At 33.6% G+C, this 23,700-nt stretch overlaps 6 protein-coding genes across 6 annotated transcripts; 2 read left to right on the forward strand and 4 right to left on the reverse strand.

Moving 5' to 3' along the window:
- Window positions 1-122: 122 nt before the first annotated feature.
- On the reverse strand, window positions 123-3,220 carry BX664DRAFT_319412 (uncharacterized protein). The gene is made up of 4 exons (XM_051542940.1): window positions 2,274-3,220; window positions 1,192-2,181; window positions 725-1,112; window positions 123-648 (listed from the first exon to the last, which is right to left on the reverse strand). Exons 1-4 carry the CDS (start codon window positions 3,131-3,133, stop codon window positions 259-261), a joined length of 2,628 nt encoding a protein of 875 aa, XP_051404296.1. The 5' UTR covers window positions 3,134-3,220; the 3' UTR covers window positions 123-258.
- A 488-nt stretch (window positions 3,221-3,708) lies between these two features.
- On the reverse strand, window positions 3,709-6,348 carry BX664DRAFT_367611 (kinase-like domain-containing protein). Its single transcript, XM_051548576.1, has 10 exons — window positions 6,210-6,348; window positions 6,034-6,149; window positions 5,834-5,942; window positions 5,532-5,779; window positions 5,310-5,463; window positions 5,210-5,249; window positions 4,566-5,145; window positions 4,367-4,496; window positions 3,991-4,281; window positions 3,709-3,866 (listed from the first exon to the last, which is right to left on the reverse strand). The coding sequence occupies exons 1-10, from the start codon at window positions 6,322-6,324 to the stop codon at window positions 3,859-3,861; spliced, it is 1,791 nt and encodes a 596-aa protein (XP_051404297.1). The 5' UTR covers window positions 6,325-6,348; the 3' UTR covers window positions 3,709-3,858.
- A 1,396-nt stretch (window positions 6,349-7,744) lies between these two features.
- BX664DRAFT_363060 (uncharacterized protein) lies at window positions 7,745-14,057 on the forward strand (the record flags this gene model as incomplete). The annotated part of the gene is made up of 9 exons (XM_051548356.1): window positions 7,745-8,134; window positions 8,530-8,596; window positions 8,642-8,712; window positions 8,826-9,000; window positions 9,050-10,353; window positions 10,469-10,470; window positions 10,626-11,240; window positions 11,345-12,503; window positions 12,618-14,057. The coding sequence occupies 9 exons, from the start codon at window positions 7,745-7,747 to the stop codon at window positions 14,055-14,057; spliced, it is 5,223 nt and encodes a 1,740-aa protein (XP_051404298.1).
- Window positions 14,058-14,526: 469 nt separating this feature from the next.
- On the reverse strand, window positions 14,527-17,698 carry BX664DRAFT_354252 (uncharacterized protein). The gene is made up of 3 exons (XM_051547737.1): window positions 17,284-17,698; window positions 14,902-17,200; window positions 14,527-14,823 (listed from the first exon to the last, which is right to left on the reverse strand). Exons 1-3 carry the CDS (start codon window positions 17,628-17,630, stop codon window positions 14,752-14,754), a joined length of 2,718 nt encoding a protein of 905 aa, XP_051404299.1. The 5' UTR covers window positions 17,631-17,698; the 3' UTR covers window positions 14,527-14,751.
- A 194-nt stretch (window positions 17,699-17,892) lies between these two features.
- Window positions 17,893-18,938, reverse strand: BX664DRAFT_381400 (uncharacterized protein). The gene is made up of 2 exons (XM_051548957.1): window positions 18,695-18,938; window positions 17,893-18,620 (listed from the first exon to the last, which is right to left on the reverse strand). The coding sequence occupies exons 1-2, from the start codon at window positions 18,756-18,758 to the stop codon at window positions 18,121-18,123; spliced, it is 564 nt and encodes a 187-aa protein (XP_051404300.1). The 5' UTR covers window positions 18,759-18,938; the 3' UTR covers window positions 17,893-18,120.
- Window positions 18,939-21,166: 2,228 nt separating this feature from the next.
- Window positions 21,167-23,627, forward strand: BX664DRAFT_254385 (kinase-like domain-containing protein; the record flags this gene model as incomplete). The annotated part of the gene is made up of 7 exons (XM_051540367.1): window positions 21,167-21,242; window positions 21,399-21,583; window positions 21,657-21,789; window positions 22,192-22,564; window positions 22,653-23,041; window positions 23,119-23,192; window positions 23,280-23,627. 7 exons carry the CDS (start codon window positions 21,167-21,169, stop codon window positions 23,625-23,627), a joined length of 1,578 nt encoding a protein of 525 aa, XP_051404301.1.
- Between the last annotated feature and the right edge of the window lie 73 nt (window positions 23,628-23,700).

The following is a 23,700-nucleotide window of genomic DNA, read 5'->3' on the forward strand; positions in this document are numbered from 1 at the left end:
TGTTTTGAAGTCCGCAAAAGAAAAAAAAAATTCAGTTGGAATGAGATAAGGCATGAAAATAAAAATAATATTCTGTCGAATTGAGATAAAAACAAAAGACGATTACTGTAAAATCATAGAAATAATCATGGAATATCCTATTGAATTTCTTTATTTTATTAATTTCAAGAAAAAAAATAAAAAGATAAACTACACTATATCCAAATACTAGATCATCTTATTTCTAATAACTAAAAACCACTTTATAGTATAACGATTTTAAACATGACCCATCACTACCGAAAAGCGTAACGTTCGTTTGGTAGGACTGATTTTCATTTCAGAGCAACATACAGATGGACGGTCAGATATCGATTCTGGTGAGGAAGATGGGCTATAAGACGATATTGAGTTAGGTAGATTGGTCATAGAAGAGCTGAATAATGGTGGAGGCGATGACGATGGGGAAGATAAAGAGGATGATGATGATGGTGAAATAGTATCTGAAATTCTTGGTACTTCTGTTGATGAAGTAGAGGTTCTATCCTGACGTTGAGTTGGTCTGTTCATAGTCGATACATTGGGATTTGTTGTACGAGAGGTATGATGACTAGTTGACCTATTGTTGTTGTTGATTTCATCTGCACACAAAATGGTACTTCGCCACCCCTATTGTTTCCAATGCAAAAATGAGTATATAAATAAATAATAAACCTAGCGTGTCCATCCTATATACATATCTTACCCAGCTTTGTAATACAGAAAAATCATCAGGACTACTTTGAAACAAGGTCAATGCATGTTTTGGTGCTCTTGAAGGACAGAAGATCTTGAACCAAGTTTTAGTCACACGTCGATGATCAGAGAATCGAGAAAATGAAGCTTGATCAGAAAGAATATCTTGATATCTATTGGTTAGAGATTCTTGGTGAGGAGCGGAAGATGTCATTGGAGGATCTGATAGTGAAGTGTCGTTGTTTTGTTGCTGATGGTGTTGATAATGATGAAGATGATGTGGTCGTTGATGATGGTTCATTTCAGAGGAGACTGATTGTCGATGCAAATAAACCCCAAGCTGAGGTATTTCTTTTCGTTGAGATTTTGTTTTTTGAATATACATATTCCAATTGGATCTATATATATATATAAACCATGAGTGGAGAAAGATTCTTTTTTTTTTTTTTTTTTTTTTTTTTTTTTTTTTTGCTTTACCCTGCATAAAATACTGTTTTTGAGTAGATCCGGACATTTCTTTTGAGATTTGCTACATCTTTAAATTCTACACTGAACCTGAATGGGGGGTATTGTGAATACTGCGTAGTATCTACTGTTGGTGAAGCTGTTGATATCGACTTCGAAGGTTCTTGGGGATTCGTAGTTTGGTATTCAGTCGGTTGATCTTTCATGTGTACTTTGTTACGAGGTTGCCGATTTGCTGTAATGTAAGACTTTGCAGTTTCACCTGTGTATGAAATACTATCATCAGTTGGAATTGGATATTGGGTATGTTGATTCTGTGTTCGGTTGGTATCAGGTGGTATTGTTGTTGTCATGTCGAGCATTTTATCGTGTTCCTTTGCTGTTTCAATCCTTGAACGCATTTGTACTTGATTCCATAGGGCGTCTTTCAGAATAGTATCAGGTACCATGGCTTCACCAGTGAATGGATTGATATCCTTCCGTATAGAATTCAATTGTTCAAAAGTCATATGCATAAAATATATACAATTGGATATAATTTCATTGTATTCTACCAAGACTGATTGTATGTCATCCCCAATGTAATCGTATTGTTGATGTTTTTGTTGATGTTGGTGTTGTTGATGTTGTTGACGTTGACGTTGTTGTTGTCGTTGATGATGTTGATGATGGTGATGATGATGATGATGTAACGTTGGCGGTAAATCGATATCCGTTGACCAGGATATTTTCGTTCCAGACGCATTATCTTTGTTATTAATTTTGGTTTCTGTTGATGAAGACGGTGTTCCACAGAAATCTTCAAATAAATCATGCGCCGTTGAGTTGTCACATTCTTCTTCTGTCAAATCTTCTTCCGAGTGATCCAAGGACGATGAAGCTGACTCCTTTTGATTCAATTGAATTATTACATAAGGTGATTCAGATTGTTGTTTCCCTTTAGACCAATGATGGTATTGTTGATGAATAAGAGATTTCATAAATTGATACCGTTGATATTCACTTCCAAATAAAAAAAAAAAAAAAAAGGACAAGGGTGAGTCGGAGTACGCGTGCATAATGTGATAAAAACTAGGGGCAAAAAGGGGGATTACCTTGGTACAAAAAAGGCATCTGAGTTCATAATCCTTCTCAACCATGCTGGAGATATACCACCAAGTAGTCGACGATCCATAGAATAGGCTTCCCGGCATAAAAAGGTGAAGATAGCATCACATATACGATCAGAACCATAGAGAAGATGGGTGTCGGCAAATAACAAATAATCAATTGCATTATAATCGGATAACGTCTGCAAGATGAATTCCACACAAAGTTCACACATACTGTTCAATTGGAAGAAAGAGCATGTGGCTAGGAGAGGCTGGACATTGGTATGATTGATATCGGGAGAGCATATTTTTCCATAAAGTCTTTCGAGTACAAATTGAAAAGAATCGGCAGTGATAAAGGTGTGCTTGTCAAAATGGAGAGTGATTTCATTCGTGGTGCTTTCAAGGAATCCGCCCTGAAACAGAGTTTGAAAATATGGGTTCTGGTCCAATATCAGCCGATGTAAATGGTATTTGCCTTGCCAAGCTGGTACAAGTACAACAACATCACTTCCAATACCTTCTATAAGTCCACGTTGATACATATGTTGTGATAAGTTCATGGAGTGTTGTTGCCAATCATATATTGTTGAGACAAAATGTGTATCTATGCGAGGTATTTCCATATTGTCGGTATTGTTATTAGTTTTACCATGAGAATGTATAACTGAAGAAGTAGATGGATAAATATTGTCGCCAATGATATTTGTGCTATAATGTATGTAAGGATGATCCGTCACTTTGGAAATGGTATGCTGAAGTTCGGTGGATAAGCATGGAGGAGTTTCGATTGTTGGTTGCTGTTGGCTAGAGTTATCGCTGTTGTTAGGCAACGGATTGATATTTGAAGATGTATCATTCATCTGTTATTTAAACAACAAATATAGATAATGAAGTTGAAAAACAAGGACCCAGGTAAAAAAAATAAAATAAAATAAAATAAAAAAGACTGATAAAAAAAAAAAAGAGGAACGAAACAGAGAAAAAAAGAAACGGAATTTTTTTTATTGATTGTTGGAAGTCAGGTGAGGCAAAAAATATTTCACCTCAACAAATATATATAAAATACAGTAAGTTAAATAAAAACTATATATTGGATCCACGTAATTGTTCGATTTCCCGTCGTAAGTTGTCATTTTCTTTTTGAAGTTGAATATTTTCTTTTGTTGACGATTGTAACAGTTGTTCCAAATAAGCCTAAAGGAATAAATACCATTATTTTGGTTAATAAATTGATCATAAAGTTCATATTTTTATTTATCACTTACCACAGTAGCCTGTATATCATCACTTGGAGGTCTTTCTGTTGTAACTATATTGGCAGGTTTTGTTGGATTTGGTGATGATATTTGCTTAGATTTGGCCATCATATTGGATAATCCGGTTGCAGAGCAAATTTCCTGAATCAAATGACGTTGAGCTTCGTTATATCGCAAAAGTTCTTCGAATTGAGCCAATAGTGTTGTAGATGAATCGGAAGTAGTGCTACCATGAGTACGAAGACCTTGACCTCGCAATAATGACGACGATGGTGAAGTTGTAGATGAAGAGGCTGACATGGAATGAGATGAATCATATGCATGATGTCCTATTCCTCTCAAAAAATAAAAAAAAGAATTAAAAAAAAAATATGATGATTTATTGTTTAGACTTATCAATTATAAAACAAAGGAGCTTTTTTTTTTTTTTTTTTTTTTTTTTTTTTTTTTTTTGATGTTACCTTCGTTCTTATCCAGAGGTGCAAATCGACCTGGGTCAGTGACACTTCCAGCTGTGGTGAGTTCAAATCGTCCAATTTTTCTTGATTCTCCTGTTGATTGATTATCCAATTCTCTTTCAGCTAAAGGTGATCTTGTTCGCGCAGATCCTTCCCTAGAGAGAGTCGATGGTGGTGGTACATGAGATCCATAATTTGAATTTTCGCGAGAAAGTGGTACTCCTTGATAAAGCATAATACTAGTAGATGATTGAGGGGAATGACTAAGTACTTCAAATCTTGATTTACGATCACCTATCAGGAAATTAATAAGATAAGTAAATCATAATAATAATAATAATAATAAACAGGATAAATTTTGTTTTGCTTGTATTCTTACTTGGATTGTCTTGATTATTCCTTTCATCATTCAAAGAATCCGTCATACTATTAGCAGTATCACTAAAACTTGCTTGCCTTGATGTGGTTTGATTGATGTGGAAACGTCCAACTTTGGTAATTTCACCATCCTATTCAAGATATTAGAAAATACTAAATAAGTAACTGGATAAAAGAAAAAAATTGTCCATTTTACTTACACTCTGATCATCTTTAGTATCAGCAGCATCAGGTATAGCAGAGGGACTGAGAGATCGAATAGAAGTATTTGTAAGCATTGAACCAGGATGATCACTGTAAGATGTCTCTTCGATAACAAAGCGAGATTTCTTAGGTTGTTTAGAAGATGCAGCATTTACTGAAGTCATTGTAGTCATAGTTGTAGTTGCAATGGCTGCAGCTGAAGAGGATATAGCTGATGGTTGAGGTGGATTCCTTACAACGACATCACCAAATGAAATGTGTCGTTTCGTACTTTGCTGTTGTTGTTGTTGTTGTTGTTGTTGTTGTTGTTGTTGTTGTTGCTGTTGTTGATGATGTGGATCGTTGGTTTCATCAGAAGTTGGTATCATAGAATGAGTATCAGGAAGGTCATCATTGACATCGTCGTTGTCAAAATCCCATTCGTCTGTTTTTGTGATGGTCATCTGTCGTTGAGAAATCTTTTTTCGAGGGCGTTGATCCAAAGGTGTCAGGTCTTGTAAAATAGATTTCACTAGATAGTCTTTACGTTTGCTTTGCTTAAAAAATGGATGTTGTAAAAGTTTCTCAGCTGTTGGTCTAAATTCAAAAAAAAAAAAAAATGAGTATATTGATATGAATAAAGTTAACATTTTTTTTGTACCTTTTTTCTGGATCCTTGATTAAGCAAGAGTCAATCATATCTTTAAATAATTTAGAGTATTTGTGTCCGGTTGTTTCACGATCCAAAGTAGGTGGGTCACTAGAAAGAGTCATCATTAATACCTTGAGAGGAGGAAGTTTAGCAAAAGGAGCATGACCTGTGGCAAGTTCAATAGAGGTAATACCGAAACTCCAAATATCAGCCTTATAATCGTATCCAGCTTGTTCCATAACTTCAGGGGCCATCCAACAAGGCTATAATGCATATGAAGAATAAAACATTATATATAGATAGATATAAATATTGATATTGAATTACTTACTGTTCCCACAAATGTTTTACGTTTCCCACGTTCACCAGTTTCCATCAATGAACTAGAAACACCAAAATCAGCAAGTAAGACAGTACCATCATCATCCATCAAAAGATTCCCAGCCTTAACATCGCGATGAATATGACCATTCTTATGGAAGTAAGCAATACCTTCTAAAGCTTGTTTCAATATAGTAGCAATACTAAGTTCATCAAAACCATTTGGAAATCCAGTTTTCATAATATCTAAACATGAACCTGACAAAATAAGAAGATAAATTAGTATAAGAAAGTATATATACATATATTTACCTCCAGCAGAATAAGGGGTAACAATATATAGTTTTGATCCATGAACAAAAGAACCGTAAACGCGTAAAACATTAGGATGTTTTGATAAAGCCATCAAAGCAGTTTCTCTCTATATTAAATATTAAATAAGATATAAATTAAATAAATGTTTTTTTTATATATTTATATTTATATTTATATATGTAGAATTTCTTGTTTACCCGAAGTTCATCAATTTGATTTCTTTCAAACATATCTAAATCAATCATTTTGACAGCGACTCTTTTATTAATAGGTTTGTAAATAGCACTATATACAATAGCAGAAGAACCATAACCTATAATAATAATAATAATAATAATAATAGATGAGTCTTAAATATATATATATATATTACCAATAGGTTGTTGAAGTTCGAAATCGTCAATATTATTAAATATTGGAAGGTCAGGTTGAATTTGAGATGGTACAGGAGAAGTTGGAGTAGAATGTTCAGGTTGAGTAGAAGTCATAATTTTTAAACCATGAAAGAGATCAGGATTTGGTTTTGTAGAAGGAATAAGAATAGAACGAGCTGATGAAGGTCTTCTTGATAAGGAGTTTGGTTGTTCTTCGGAGCTAGTAAGTAAAACAGACGGTGGTGGTTGATTGTTCATGGTATAAAAAAAAAAAATAGTCTATATATATATAAAACCCCACAAAAAGGGGAGGAAAAGATAATAAAAAAGAGAGAGGAGAGTTTAATAAAAAGGGAGACAGAGAATAAGAAAAAAAAAAAATAAGAAATTGAGAAAAGAAAGGAGAGAATAAAAAAAAAAAGCTGGGATGTAAAAACATATAACGCTCACCTTGTTTACGTTTCTTTTGTGTATGTGTGTGTAACAAATTTTCTCTTATATTCCTTTTTTTTTTTTTTTTTTTTTTTTCTTTCCTTTTCTTCATAATATTTTTTTACCAAAATAGTTTCACATCTTTCAACTATGGAACAGCCACCTTTAGGCTCTGGTGTTTCCAAATCCCCTTCCCTTCCCTTTGATACATCATCTTCTAATACAAAACAATATCAACATGATTCCTTTTTCACGCGTGTATTTGGTCATCATTCCCAGGAGTCTTCTAGAGGTAAGAAAGAAAAAAAAAATAATAACAGTTTTCTCAGCCCCTTATTTTTTTTTCTTCCTCTCTCTTTCTCTCTCTCTCTTTATTATTATTATTATTATTATTATTATTATTGTCATTGTTATTAATTTTATATATATATATTTTATATTTGTAATAAGCTGCTTCACCTTTACAACTTCCTCCTAAACCAACTCAAACATTATCATCTACTACAAGTAAACGGACTTGTTCACGACATATACGAAACTCTTCTACTGGTACTATTCCATCTCCTGAACAGTCTTCAACTCCTATCATCTTACCATCTAAGAACAATTCAAGTATGCAACGTAGACGTTCTTTTGACAATACAACACAACCTACAACTACTTTTAGAGAACCTTTATCAGTCTCTTTTCAAGATAAACCTACAAAAGACCCATCTCGTTGTAAACATGCCAATCCTGTACCGTTTCCCAGAGGTGGTAGACAAATAGGTGAATCTCATATACCACAGAATTATACCACTCAACAACAACAACAAAAACCCCTTACTCGAAGTAACTCTGGTGATCCTCACAAACATGATCAAGGTTAGTATAATTCTTCTTTTCTTTCTTATTAGTTACTCAATTTTTTTCTTTTTTCTTTCTTTCTTTCTTTTTTTTTTTTTTAAAAAAAAAGATCCACCTACTGCTCCTAAGGATAAGAAAAGACATTTATTTTGGGTTTTAACAAAAAAGAAAAGTAAGTTCATATATTATTCTTTTTTCTTTTTTTTATTCTTTTTAAATTTTTTATTTTTTGTCGTTAGGTCGAAATGAACTCAATATGTCCAATTATTCTCATAACAACTACACAGCGTCAACTCACTCGTCAAGTATATCTTCTCAAGCTTCTTCTGCTCCAAGTACAACTTCTACCTTATCCGCTAATAATCCTCGAAAACGATCAAATGACAACGATATTTATGCTCATCGAAGTACACATCCTTTGGAACAACCTCTCATAGAAGATCATTCACGGTTTATGCAAAGAGGTCCAATTACCAACTTATATTCCAATGCCAATCATATGATGTCCTCCTCTTCTTCTTCATCTTCTGCAAGTGAAAGAAAACGATCTGTTGGTCAACAATCAGGGAAAAAACAATCAAAAGAAAGAGAAAAGTCAGATGGAAGTATATATTACATGAAGGATAAATCAAGAAAAGATTTGAAGGTAATATAAGAAATCGGGGACAATATCATTTTTATTAACTTACAGCATTTCTCTTTTCTTTCTCTCCTTTCGATCTATAGGATATCGAATGTAAGTACTTTTTTTTTTTTACTATTATTATTATTATTATTGTCATGTGATGGATCAGTCACTAGAATTCATTCTTTTTTTTTTTCTTTTCTTTATTTTATCATAGTGGACCAGAATTTTACAAGTATGGATGGTATAGTTAATCCTGAATATTATCAAATCCAACCAACTTTGATACCTTCATCTACTTCTACTACATTATGTGATCAACAGGTATGTCCTTTATTATTATTATTATTACTATTATATATATATTTATATATATTAAACAAGTCATGCACTAACATTCCTTTTACAAATATTAGGTTTCTGAAATACCTTCCAATGCGGAATCTTGGGCTCCACCTGATAGTTGGGCTGTTCAACCTCCTGGTATGATGACTACTACTGATTTATCGTCAACTACTGCTGCTGTAGATGAAGAAACACATGATTCTGATGAATATACTCTCGTGGATCAAGATAAATATGACATCAAGAAGAAAAACGTAAGTTAACACCAACTACATATAATCTAAAAAAAAAAAAAAAAGATCAATCAATCTGATGGATACTCAAATGATATATTTTTTCATTTTCAAAAAAAAAAAAAAAATGATAGTTTTGTATTCGAATCTTTAGACCTGATGAAACCTTTGGTACTTTACAAGTTGCTTTACATACAACAACTGCTGAACTTATGCAAAAATTAGCTGGGAAATTCTTCTTACCTGATATGACAAAATATAATTTGGTTTTAAGGCGGCACAAACTTGGTAATTTAGTGCGAATGAAAGGTGCAAAGGAGTATTTTTATTTATCATTTTTATTTATTGGATATGATAGAACGTGTACTTGGAGCGAATGAAAGACCATTACAAATTCAAAAAATGTTACTGGAACAAATGGGTTATACGGATGATGACAAAATTGAAGATGTTGGACGTGAAGATAATTCTTATCTTTTACGATTTACATTTGGTCCAAATATTAATCAGACAATCTCTCAAGATGACGCTGAATTTGGTGCTCACATTGATTTACAAGCTAGAAATCTACCAACGATTCCTATCTTCCTATATAAACATGCTACTCGAATTGTATCTCTAGACATCTCCAGAAATTTGTTGATTGAAATACCTGTGGATTTTGTACAAATGTGTAAAGGATTGCAACAATTACGACTTACTAACAACGATTATATTTCTGTACCTGCATCAACACGACATATAAGATCACTTAAACAACTCAATCTATCTGGAAACCGACTACGTGATTTACAACACGCTCAACTTCATGAAATTGAAGGGCTACGAGCTCTTCGTGTATACAACAATAGACTGGACTCTCTACCATCCTCATTCGCCTCATTCAAATATCTTACCACTCTTTATATATCCAACAATTCGTTTACTTCATTTCCAGCTGTCGTTTGCCAAATTACCAGCTTGGAATGCTTGGATATCAGTTTCAATAAGATCAACGCTTTTCCAGATGATTTCGGTCAATTAGTCAACTTGGAATCACTTTATGCCATTGCCAATCGAATTAGTGGACCTCTTCCTCCAACCTTTGCAAAACTTGTCAAACTTCAAGAACTAGATGTACGTCAAAATTTTATTACCGACTTGGAAGTTCTTTGTGATTTACCCAGATTGGAACTAGTATCTGTCGATTATAACTCTATTAGTATTGCCAATTACGACTTTTTGCACCTTCGACGACTCAAAATGTACAAGAATTATCTCACTCAATTCAGTCTAACTCCTAAACCTGACAATGCCTTGACAGCACATTCTCCTTTATCGTGTCGCCTGACTGAACTGAATCTCTCGAACTGCAAACTTTCATCATTGTCTGATGATATCTTTGTGCATACGGTGCTGCTCGAACATTTGGTACTGGATAGCAACACTCTCAACTGTATACCTAGCAGTATTGGTTCACTATATAAACTGGTACGACTTTCGGTGCAAAACAACAATTTGGATAGCCTACCTGCAGAAATCTCCAAGTTACATGAACTCAAGATCCTAGATGCTCAAAAAAACAACCTGAAGACTTTGCCTAAAGAAATTTGGTTATGCCCTTCGTTACAAATCTTGAATTGTTCATCCAACTTGCTAGAATCATTCCCAGAACCATACTCTGTCCCAGGTGTTGCATTACATCTTCCACTGACTCCTCAAGGTGAAGCGGTCGTTTCTTCTGTTGTTGCCAATGATAATGTCTTACAAGCTCAACTAGGTACTAATGCTGGACAAGGAGTAGTTCCAATGACAAATGGCGATTCTACTTTCAATCCACCACTTCATCATCCTGGATCTGATGATACGATGAAGGAAATTGATGGTATTATCAATAACAACAACAATGGTGGTGAAAACAACAATAACGGCAACAACAATGCTACTATTGGCAGTAGTAACAACAGTATCACTAATAGCAACAGTAATCACAGCATCCTCAACAACAATACGAATAATAATACCAATAGCATACGGCGCTTGCCATCCGATCCTGTGTCTATCAATACGTTGACTCCATCAAACACATCAGCATCTTTATCATCAACAGGGAATGGATCAAATCACTTATTATCACCTCAAGCACCACCCAACTTTAATCCACCTTCCTTTTTTGCCAGTCCTCGCAATCATCCTCCACCTCTCTCATTATCACTGCGACAATTATTTTTGGGCGATAATCGATTAACGGATGATGATATCTGGTCTCCTCTTTCACTCTTCTTGGAATTACGCACTCTGAATTTGTCTTTCAATGATCTATTTGAAATCCCTCCTGATGGACTCTGTCATCAGCACTTGTATGAATTATATCTTTCTGGAAATCAACTGACATCTCTACCAGCCGATGATATTGAAAAATTGTCTTATTTACGTGTTTTGGCGGTCAATGGAAATAAACTTCAAACCCTTCCAGCAGAAATTGGCAAACTACGGAAACTTTTGGTATTGGATGTTGGCAACAATTTATTGAAGTACAATATTGCCAATTGGCCTTATGATTGGAATTGGTATGTATCTCTTTACAAAAAAAAAAAAAAAAAAAAAAAAAAAAAAGGAAATCTAAATATTGATCTTTTTGTTATTATTACTATTATTCTATAAAAAATATTAGGAATTGGAATCTGGGACTCAAGTATTTGAATTTATCTGGCAATAAACGATTGGAAATCAAGAAAACCCATCCTGATCCTGCTAATCCAAAGGAAAAAGATTTATCTGATTTTAGTGCATTGACGCGATTACGAATGCTTGGTTTGATGGACATTACTATTCTTGGAGTATCTACACCTGAAGAATTCCACAATAGACGTGTTCGAACATCTCCTTCTGAAGTGAACTCTATGGCATATGGTATTGCTGATTGGTTGGGACCTAGTGATCATTTGGCAACATGGGATTTGGTGATGCCACGATTCCGTAACAATGATGATGAAAGTATTTTTGGACTTTTTGATGGGCGCAAGAATTCGAAATCTGGATGCAAGCTTACCAAATACTTGAACGACAATCTGACCTACCATTTTTACAATGAACTTCGCAAGACCAAAGGAGATGACACTATTGTAAGTGCTGTACGACGTATGTTCTTGAGCCTGCAAAAGGAACTTGGATCAAGCATTGGTGAAGAAAAAGATTCGGGTGCGTCTGCTGTAATGTGTTATATTGTGGGTACCAAACTGTATGTAGCCAATGTAGGTGATGCTCTTGCCGTGATCTCTCGCAACAATGGACAAGCCTTTGAAATCACTCAAAAACATATTCCCCTCAATCCAAGTGAGATATCTCGTATTCGATCTGCTGGTGGTTATGTCTCTAATGCTGGTTTGTTGAATGGTGAATTGAATGTATCTCGTAGCTTCGGTCATTTCCATTTGATTCCTGTTGTCAATGCCAATCCTTATATATCAACAATTGACTTGACAGAAGATGATGAATTTGTAATTATGGCCTCTCGTGGACTTTGGGATAGAATGTCTTATCAAACGGCTGTGGATGTAGCTCGAACTGAAAAAGATGACTTGATGGCAGCTGCTCAAAAATTAAGGGATTTTGCTATCACTTATGGAGCTGACGACAATATCATGGTAATGGTCATTGGTGTTAGTGATCTCTTTGACAAGCGTGATAAACGATACCGACATATGCGTGGTGGTAATATTGGTCCTGGACGTGGCGGTGTACCTGATAATGGTTTATTAGTGGATGATTTGACTGGTATGCTTGTTGGTAAGAACAAACGACGTGGAAAGGAAGAAGGACCTGGTGACTCGGTAAGTTCCTTCATACAAAAAAAAAAAAAAAAAAAAGATCTGTTTTTATTTTGTTTTGTTAGTTTTTATCTCACTTGTGTTATTTTTTTTTTTTTTATTTTTATTTATTATTAGACTTTGGCAAGATTGGAAAGAGAAATTCCTCCTCCTATCAACCAAGTAGCACTTGTATTCACTGATATCAAAAGCTCTACTCAATTCTGGGAAACTCAACCTGAAAATATGCGATCAGCTATTAAGATTCATGATAACTTATTGCGACGTACTCTACGAAATGTGGGTGGATATGAAGTCAAGACAGAAGGTGACGCATTTATGGTATGTTTCCAATCTATTACGGCGGCTCTACTCTGGTGTTTTACGGTTCAACTTCAACTTTTAGAAGCTGATTGGCCAGCTGGGATCTTAGATACTGAAGAAGGACGTGAAATTGAAAAAGATAACGTGATTATTTACAGGGGACTTTCAGTACGTATGGGGATTCATTGGGGTATGCCTGTATTTGAACGAAATCCTATTACCAATCGAATGGATTATTTTGGACCTGTGGTGAACAAAGCAAGTCGAATTTGTAATGCTGCTGATGGTGGTCAAATATGTGTATCTTCAGATGTAGTAGCGGCTTTACGAAACTTCCCTGGTGTGTTGGATACAAACAATGGCATTGTTACTTTTGATGATTCAACAAATACAACGACAACTTCAGCAGCAGCAACAGCAGCAGCGGCGGCGGCTAGTGGCAGTTTTTCTGTTATTCGTGATATGCAACAACTCAAACGACTTGGTTTTCATATCATGGAATTAGGTGAACGACGATTGAAAGGATTGGAAACTCCGGAAATGCTTAGCTTGGTTTATCCCAAACAATTATCAGCTCGCATGGAATTGGACAAGAGCGAAATGATGACACAGGAAGCACCACCCGTACTTAAGGCTCATATGTCTCCTAAATCAACAGAACCACCTTCTTTAGCACCATCACCACGGTTGGATCCTGAAGATGTACGCGAATTGGATATATCATTAGTAGCTGATAATCATCTAACACCGTGTGATTCTACTTATCAACATCGACAAATGAAATCACAAGATCAACAACAATACAAACCATCAACACGTACCATTGATCCAGCATTGGTCTCTTCTCTCAGCAATCTGGCCATCCGATTGGAACGATTGACGGCAGGCAATGTACTGACAAGCAGTAAAGCAGGTAGTTCAATTTGTGGCAAATATACATCATCAGGTCATAATGGCAATCCATCTATGATTGTTAGTACTGCACCTTGGGGACTTGGTAAACTCTTGGATAAGCATATCATGGAAGAAGCAACTGACGAAGAACTGGTGATCTTGATGGAGAACTGTGTGGCCAGAGTGGAAAATGCTGCATCATCATTGTATCTACAAAAAGTGGGTCGTTTTGCTTCTGTATTGGAAAAATTGGGTGAAGCTGTGGAATTGGATCCTATGCATATCTTACGTGCGTTACAAATGTACTCTGAAGTGGCTAGATTGGATACCAAACATTCTTCTGATTCCTTTCGATTTTGATTTTATTATTATTATTATTCCCCACTTCTTTATATATTTCTTCATTTTAGTATAGTTTTTTTTTTTTTTTTTTTTTTTTTTTTTTTTTTTTTTTTTTTTCATCCATTCCCTCGTATTATTTATTTACTTTATTATATATATATTTCAATTGTATATCCTTCTACACTTTTTTTGTATTTTTTTTTTTTTAAGAAAAAAAGAAGATTCTTTCCCTCCTCTCTTACCATACTATTCAAATAAAAAACCCTGTTGGATGTTCATCTCTTTGCATAATACGGAGTGTTGATGATGGATGACTCTATGTTTTTGATAATGATTCTCTTTTTCTTTTTTTTTTTTTTTCCCTTGTATTTCTATTTGATGATAGTGAATCGACTAGGATGATGGGAACTACTCTTGAATGATGAAGGCGGATACAAGAGGGAAAAAACAAGTAAAGAGATGATATCTTTTTTTTTTTTTTTTTTTTTTTTTTTGTAATGGTGTTATCAATGATCTCTTTGAGTCTATTATAACAACACTTAGCTTAATAAATAAAATCGTCTTTATTGGAAGAAATGAATGAGATACGAACAATGTGGAAAGTACAAACATATACATTGCATAGTAATAATAATAAAGTCATAAAGTACAGTAAGAATCAATGGAATCAAATATATATGATATATATATAAAGGGAGAATAATAATCTAAACTAAAAGGTTTCATCTTGATCAGGACAGTCTTGAGTAAGATGATCACCATCGGCATCACAATATTCACAATACTGCCAAAAAAAAAATTAATATCTATTCATTCTTTTTTTTTTTTTTTTTTTTTTTTTTTTTTTTTTTTTTTTTTTTACCATGAGATTCTTTGCATCCTGTTTGTAATTTTGACAAGATAATAAATCATGACCAAGTTGTCCACAAAGTTCACAAACAGTAGAAGAAGAAGAAGAAGATGAGAGCCGAGCCAGCTGTTTTTCCAAACGTCTCACCTTGTCACGTTCCTTTTCCAATTGATCCTCGGCATCCCCTTGACCAAATACATTTGTCTCGACCAAAGCTTCCAAATCAGCCAGTTCCTTGCCCAGTTTTTGAATTTCGATTTGTTTACGTAATAATTCTTGTTCATGGTCTTGTTTGGCTTGTTCGAGTTGTTGCTCCAATTGTTTCACGTTTGGATGTTCTACTGTACCTTCTTTCTTTGGGTTATCATCTGCCATTGCCAACATTTCATCCATCAATCGCATACATTCTTGTTCCATACTATGATATTGATCTTTCCAATGCGCCGATTGTTGTTCTAGTTCTGCAAGTCGATCAGAATCTGGATTTTTTGTTGTTGCTTCCAATTTTTCAATTGCTTGTTGCCATTCCTTTTCCATGCTAGCATGCGCCATTTTCATCTGATAAAGATCATCTTCGGCCTTTGCCTGAGCTTCGAATGCGGCATCGGCTTCTTCCATCAGTCGTCGTTTGTCATCAATCTCCTTGGCCATTTCTTGTTGGAGTGCTGAATATTGAGTACTCAAGGTATGTTGATGTCGTCGTGATTGTTGTAATTCTTCCCGTAATGATTCTAATTCTGTCATCAATGTACGCATTGTTGCACGTTCGTTCTCCAATTCTGTCATGGTCAAATCCAATTGATCTTCTAGTCGATGACGTTGTTCAGACCATGATCTTGCATCTATACTGTGTTGAGAAGATAGTCGATGGTGTCGCAAAGAGGAAGATTCATCGTCATCATTGATTTCATCATAATTATTGCTACCATTATTGTTTTGTCCAATCATCATCATCAAATCATCATTGTCATCTGTACCATCGGCATCAAAAGTGTGTAATTGTCGTTTCAAATTGTCCAAAGCAGATTGAGTTTGACGCAACCGAGTGTCCTTTTCATCTAGAAGAGTGGAATGATCTTGTTTCAATTGGGCAACTGATTGTTCATAGGCGTGGATAGCTTCCAGTCCAGTTTTTCGTAGAGTATCACATTCTTTTTCCAAGGAGAGGGAGAGCTGTTTTTCCTGTTCAAGTTCATTTCGTAATGAGTTTAATTGACCGGCATGTTCTCTTGCGCGTTGTTCTTGAGTTTGAGCAGCTTGACCTGCCTGTTCTTGAAGAGTAGCCACTAAAGTTTCTAACTTTGTCACACGTCGTGCGTATTGTTCTTCTGTTGCATCATCACGGACTTGTTGAGCTGCTTTCTCTTTATAGGTGGATAGCTCTTGAGTAAGGTCATCAATCGTACTTTGTTGTGATATCATTTGTTGTTGTAATCGGTTCATGGCCTGTTCCTTATCTTCCACTTGCAGTGCATAGCTTTCTTTGGCGGAAACCAGTCGTTCAAATGCTGCATCTTTGTTTTGCATTTGTTCCACAAGTATATCCTTTTCACGTTGAGTTCTTTGCAAAAGATCATATAATTGATGCATCTCATCCATATTTATTAAAGGTTTATTGTTATTTGGAGATGATGATGAAGGTGGTGGTGGTGGTGAAGTGGATGAAGATGTATTCAAAGTAGTTGCTGTTGTCGATGTTGATGAAGCCGAGGTCGTTGCTGTACTTGGTGTATGTGGTGATGATAATGAAGACGAAGATGGTGATGAAGATAGAATACCAGAAGAAACATCTTGTTGATAATCATTTGTCAGATCCTTTTTCTTTGGGTCGATGATATGAACAACAGGATTTGATGAAGAGATTCGAACAGCAGAAGCACGTTTATTGGAGATATTGTGAGATTCTGATGTAGTTGTATTGCTACTTGATGATGTAGATGAACGTTTGACAGACGGTAAAGCTGAAGATCGTTGGCGTGTTGGGGAGGTAGATGGTCGTTTCATAACAGGTGAAGCAGATGCACGGGTTTTAGGAGATCTTGTGCTGATAGAAGATTTGTTACTAGGTAATCGAGTAGTAATAGAACGCTTTGTTGCTGTGGGTAAAGGAAGAGGAGTTGTTTGATTCTTTGTTGATGAAGATATTGATTTGGTTGAGACATGTGCTGATTTGCTTGGTACAGGTTTAACATGTGTTTTGATACGTTCCCGACCTGAACGTTGTTTGATTGATTTGGGATCAGAAATACATATCACTTTGGACGCCAAGACAAAAAGACCGGTTTGTTCTGGGCAACTAAAGTATTGAACACTATATTTGCATAATAAAAGAAAATTAATAAAAAATCATCATTTATCAATATCATATTTATTATTATTTTTTTTTTTTTTTACCCTTGAACAGTTCCATTGTTTTTACCAGTACCAATAGTATCTAATTCTATACCAGTCCATATTCCAGGTTTGAAATGAGTTTCACCTATAAATCGTAGAGTTCCTACCAAGTTCAAAGTAGGTACAGACACGCGTGCATCTACTACGAGGGAATCCTTGTCTTGTGATGATGATAATTCATCAAAGTTATGAGAAGTAGACTTTATATGTGTAGCCAATGATTTTGTAAAGTTACTAGTAGTTTTATAGTCGTCTTGTTGCTTTGAAGTATTATTATTATTAGTGGCAAGTAAGGTTGAGTTGGAAGTAAAAGTAGTAGGTAAAGGAGGTCGAGCTATTTTGGACATGAAGGATAATAATAATAAAAGGTATACAATATATATGTAAGGGAAATAAGTAGATGATTATTGAGAAGAAAGAAAAAAAAAAAATAGGAAAGAAAAAAGAAATTAAAAAAATTTGAAAGGCAGGGCCAAAAAAAAAAAAAAATCTGCGAATTGTTAAACGATTTGGTACCACCTAAAAAAAAAAGTGTTATCAAATGATTGTTTTTTGTTTTTTTTTTTTTTTTCCTTTGATCGTCATCATTCCAAGAAAAAAAAAAGTGATTTTCATTTTTTAAAAATTGTCTTTAATCAATAAAGACATCTTGTTTATTTTTTATTTCAAAATATGTTGATAATTTTATAACAATAAAAAAGAAGAAAAGTACGATCAAGATCGACTATAACAATAAAGAATAATATATATAGAAAAAAAAAGGAATACATAAACGAGGAGTTTTTTTTTCTTTTTTTTTTTTTATATAAAAAGGGGAAGAATGTTTATATAAACTATTTACAAATTCAAAGGGGAAGTAGGTGGACTAGATAAAGATTGATGAGATTGATTTTCATAGACCATAGCAGGATGTTGACGTAAAGGAAGCTTGGTCATAATACTTGATAAAGGACGACGTTGAGTAGTTTCTTCTTCATCAGAAAGTTCTTGTTGATCATCAGAGGAATCAGCATCCATGATCAACATGGGTTTTTCTTCTTCTATCATTGTATCACCTGGACCAGCCTGTTGTTGTTGTTGTTGTTGTTGATGATAGATAAGATCTTGTTGTTGACGCATCATAGATATGCCCAGCATTTTAATACGTAAATAAGCTCTTTCCAATTCCATTCTAGTATCTTGAAGTGTAGTATCTTTTTGTTGAGTAATAGTTTTGAGGGCGTTAATAGTGTAACGTGCAAATGATAATTCTCGTTGAAGATGTTCATTTTGTTGAGTAAGATAAGCATTATCAATTTCAAGACGAGTCAATTTCTTTTCAGGAGTAAGTCCAGTTTCTATATATAATATAAAAAAAAAAGATATTCAATATCATTCATAATATATATATATATATATATATAATTTTTACCTTGAAGATGAAGACGACTAAATTGACTTGTCATTTGGGAATTCACAGAATCAAAAGACATCATGTACAATAAAAAGGAAGAATAAAAGGTATATATATAAACAGAACTATGTATAAAATAATAATAATAATAAAAAAACAGACCAGCTGTTAACGTTTAAGAAAGAAAGGAAGAAAGAAAACAAGGAGAAGAGTGAAAAGAAAGGAAGAAGAAAAAAAATAAGTGATAAAAAACAGAAATAAGAGAAAAGGAAAAGAAAAAAAGGAAGAAAAACAAAAAAAAATTCGCTTTTTAAAATAGAGATGACGGAAAACAAATAACGGGTCTAAGTTTGGTAAGGTTTCTCCTTAACCACTTGTTTCAACCATGCGTTTATTGGCATTTTTTCAGTTGTATCATAACTTAGTCTTTTTTTTTTCCCTTCCCCTTTCCCTCCCTTCCTTACATATTTTTCAATCTTGACTAAAAAAAATAATAATAATGATAAAGTATCTTCTTTTTTTTTTTTTTTTTTTTGATAGATTCAATCATCCTTTAACAGAAATCTAAGCATAATAATTCCACATACACATGAATTGGATCGAGCACCTTACATTTAGCTCCGCCCCACTCCCCCCGATCAGCCCAAATATAACCAGTTTTCCTTTTCTTATAACGAGATATAAAAGAAAAAAAAATAAGGGGGAAGAGGTCCCATCATCTTTTCCTTACTTAAAAAAAAAACAAAAAAAAAAAAACTATGATTTTGAAAATAAAGAAAGATTGATTAAAGTCATCTTAGTTTATAGTAAAATAAAAAATCAACTATTTATAGATGAAGTTGAAATTTTTATTTCGGGAAAGAGCGTATTTAAGCAAATATGGTAATTAAAGAAAAAAAAAAAAAAAGGGCGCGTTTTTACAAGACTGGCTGAGAATGGTTGATCTTTTTGTCAACAACTCCCTCCTTAAGTGTAACATACTGAGAATCAAAATTTGAATCCTAAAGATTTATTATTACAAAAAGTATACAGTAGATAGATAGATGATCAACATGTCTATCAAACTTTTAAACAATATCTATTCACAGTATTTTTAGTACCACCTGGAATTTGTCCCTGAATTAAACATACAGTGGAAGGATTATTGACAACAACTACTTTAGAAAAATTAACAGTCTTATTTTGTTCATTTTGAATAGAAATAGATGACATTGTAGTTTTAGATAAATTAAAAAAAGATGATGATTGACATGATGATGATGATGCTGATGATGATGATGTAGGAGAAACATCTATAATATATAATTTGGTCATCATATATTGAATATTTAAAATATAAAGAAAATAATAAAAAAGAAAAAAAAAGAAAAAGAGAAATAACTATTTTTTTTTATATTAAAAGAAAAGAAAAGAAGAAAAAAAAGCTTGTTTTGTTCCTGGACTACAAACAATGACGACAAAAGGGGCCTCATGATGATTTTTTTTTTTTCAGTCAAACACAAACAAAAAAAAAAAAAAGATTATGTCACAAGACTTGTTTTTCTTTTTGGTATCATGATACTAATGATGGATATTTGTTGGATGATGAAGGAGAGTAACAACAGAAAGAAAAAAAGAAAAAAAACGTGGTAAATATTCAAGAATAAGAAAAGAAAGGATAATCTATTTGACAAAAAAAAAAATCATTCTTCACAGCTTAAAAAAAAAAAAAAAAAAACCTGAAAAAAGGACCATTTTCAAAGGCAGTTCAGTGCATGAATATCAACTCCCTACAATCTCCTTTTCCTTACATTTTTATATATAATTTTTACCAGAGAAAACAAAAAGCTTTAGGGTCTTTTTCTTTTTTTTTTTTTTCTCCATCTTCATCTCTTTTCTTCCTCTTTATTTTTTCATTATTATTATTATATTTTACAAGTCATTATTATAAAATGTCAACATCACAAGAACAAACTAGTTTGAAAAAAGGTTACTAAAAAAAATAAAAAAAAAATAAAAAAAACGTGACTCTTCCACTATTGTATTTTTTGTAACCTTCTTTTTTATTATTTCCCCAACTTTTTATATTTAGACTTTAATAGTCAATTACAACATAAACAGAAACATTTAGTAGCACGTCGTTCTGTAGCAGCAACAACATATCAAACAGAACAACAACATACTCAACTTCTCAAACTTTGTAAATCTAGTCCTTCTTTATCACGTCATTTCTCACTTGGTACAAAAAACAAAGTAACAAAGCTTTACAATACAAACAACATTTCTTCTCCAACACAACATAACTATCAAGTCGATATACGTTTATCTAGTCATTATTATCGATCATCAACTATGGAACAGCATAATTCATCCACTCATTCTTTAACTTCTACTTTGGGAAAAACTTCTGACGGAAGTAGACCAAATTCTCATATATTATCAATACAACAACAACAACAATATTCAAATTTATCACCTGCTGCAACTGCTTTAGTTAATAATGATCCTAATATGTATAGTTTAGGAAAAGCAAGAGATAGGACTTCTTTCAAAGGTGTATTGGATAAATTTGTCATTGGATTTACTGGTAAAAAAAAAAAAAAAAAAAAATAGAAAGATAGAAATAAGGATGTGAGGGGAAATAGGAGGACTAAAGAAAAAGGGGAGAGAGAGAGAAAAAAAAAAGATGTAGGAGAGGGGTAAAGGGAATATATATGTAACTCTCTTTTTTTTTTTTTAATAGATATGTTGTCAAGTAATAGTAACAATAAACAAGCTTCTGATATTTCTTTACCTTTTAATACTCGACATGTCACGCACGTTGGTTTTGATGCTCATACTGGTGAATTTACTGGATTACCTAATGAATGGCAAGTTCTTTTACGACATAGTGGTATCACAAAGAAAGAACAAGAACAAAATCCACAGGTATAAAATGAATATACAAAAAAAAAAAAAAAAAATGATGATTGACTTATTCTATAAATATTTTTTTTTGTAGGCGGTTATTGATGCTATTGAATTCTATCAAGGAACAAGAAATTTGACAGAAGGTGTTTGGAACAAGATCCCAAAAGCTGAATCTTCTCAATCAATAATGATCGATGATCATGAAAAGACTTCTACTTGGAAACGTTGGTCAAAATTCAAAACCTTGGATAAAAAACGAAAATCGACACCACTTCAATCAACTTATTCAGTAATATATTAAACAATAACTAGATCTGATCATTTATTCTTTTATTATTGTTATTATTTTGATAGATTTCTGGTCCTTCCAATTCCATCCCAGGTAACAAAAAAGGAAATAGAAATAAAAGTAGTCCACATTAATATTCTAAGAACTTTTATTATTATTATTATTATTATTATTATTATTATTATTATTATTATTGCTATCTCATATATAGAAACTTTTGATACAAACAATAACGACAATCAAAATTATCAAACGAAAGATCGAACATTGGAAACATCTACATCTACACCTGTCACAGCCTGGACAAATTCGCAATCACAAATGGACAATAACCAAGGCAATGATGACAACAACAATATCCCATCAATGACTTCACCGTGTACCACCTCTATATCTAATGACGATACAGATAACAACGAAACTAACGTCGATGATGAAAAGAAAAATGACAATATCAATCTCGCTACTACTGCTAGTAGTAGTAATACGGCAAACCAAGTCAGTGTCGGCAAAGAAATGGATCAATCTCCTAAGTCTAGTACTCAAGATTCTCAAACATCTATACCTGGAGCAGCAATCAAACGACGATCTTCAAAAGAAAGGAAACAAAACGCTCTCAAGGATGCTGAAGTGGTGAATCGATTAAAGGAAATATGTGGTAATGTGGATCCTACTACTATTTATACTGATATGGTGAAAATTGGTCAAGGGTAAACTACATCAATATGTATATATATATATAACTCTGTTCTTTATTTCCATGTTTATTTATCTTTCTTACTCTAATATTTTATATAGTGCTTCTGGAGGTGTATACACTGCCCATCATCATTCTGACAAGGAAGGAGGTGAACCAGTAGCCATCAAACAAATGAATTTACAACAACAACCCAAAAAAGAATTGATTATCAATGAAATCGTTGTCATGAAGCAATCGCAACATCCCAATATTGTCAATTTTATCAATTCATATCTCTGGAAAGGTGATCTCTGGGTAATCATGGAATATATGGAAGGTGGTAGTTTGACTGATGTGGTGACTTGTAATATGATGACTGAAGGACAGATTGCTGCTGTCTGTCGTGAAGTTCTTCGTGGTCTTCGTCATCTTCATGGAAATGGAGTCATTCACCGTGATATCAAGAGTGACAACATTTTGCTTAGTCTTCAAGGAGATATCAAATTGAGTAAGTTAGGAAAGAAAGTAATGAAAAAAAAAAAGAAAGAAATCAATTTTATTCATTTTTTTTCTATAATTCAATAGCTGATTTTGGTTTTTGTGCTCAATTAAATGATAGTCAAACCAAGCGAACAACTATGGTTGGCACTCCATACTGGGTAAATCTTATCAAAAAAAAAAAAAAAAAAAAAAAAAGGATGATGATATTAATTAAAAATCAAACTTCCTTATTGTTACATATATAGATGGCTCCTGAAGTGGTGACTAGAAAGGAATATGGACCTAAGGTAGATATCTGGTCTCTAGGAATCATGTCTATTGAAATGGTAGAAGGTGAACCACCTTATTTGAATGAAAACCCTTTGCGTGCGTTGTACCTGATTGCCACTAATGGAACACCTCAATTACAAGATCCAGACGCACTCAGTGAAGAATTCCGTGATTTTTTGGAACAAAGTCTTCAAGTGGATTGTGACAAACGACCTTCAGCGGATGATATTCTCAAACATCCCTTCTTGGAAAAGGCCGATCCTTTACGCTCCTTGGCTCCTTTGATCCGTGCTGCAAGGGAAAGTATGCAAACGCAAGATTGATGTCTTTATATATATATATATGCTCTCTTCGTACCATTCTTCTGTTGGTTGTATCTTCTTTTTCTTTTTCTTT

This window comes from Halteromyces radiatus (genome assembly GCF_025201355.1).
Source record: "Halteromyces radiatus strain CBS 162.75 chromosome Unknown BX664scaffold_1, whole genome shotgun sequence".
Lineage (NCBI taxonomy): Eukaryota > Fungi > Mucoromycota > Mucoromycetes > Mucorales > Cunninghamellaceae > Halteromyces > Halteromyces radiatus.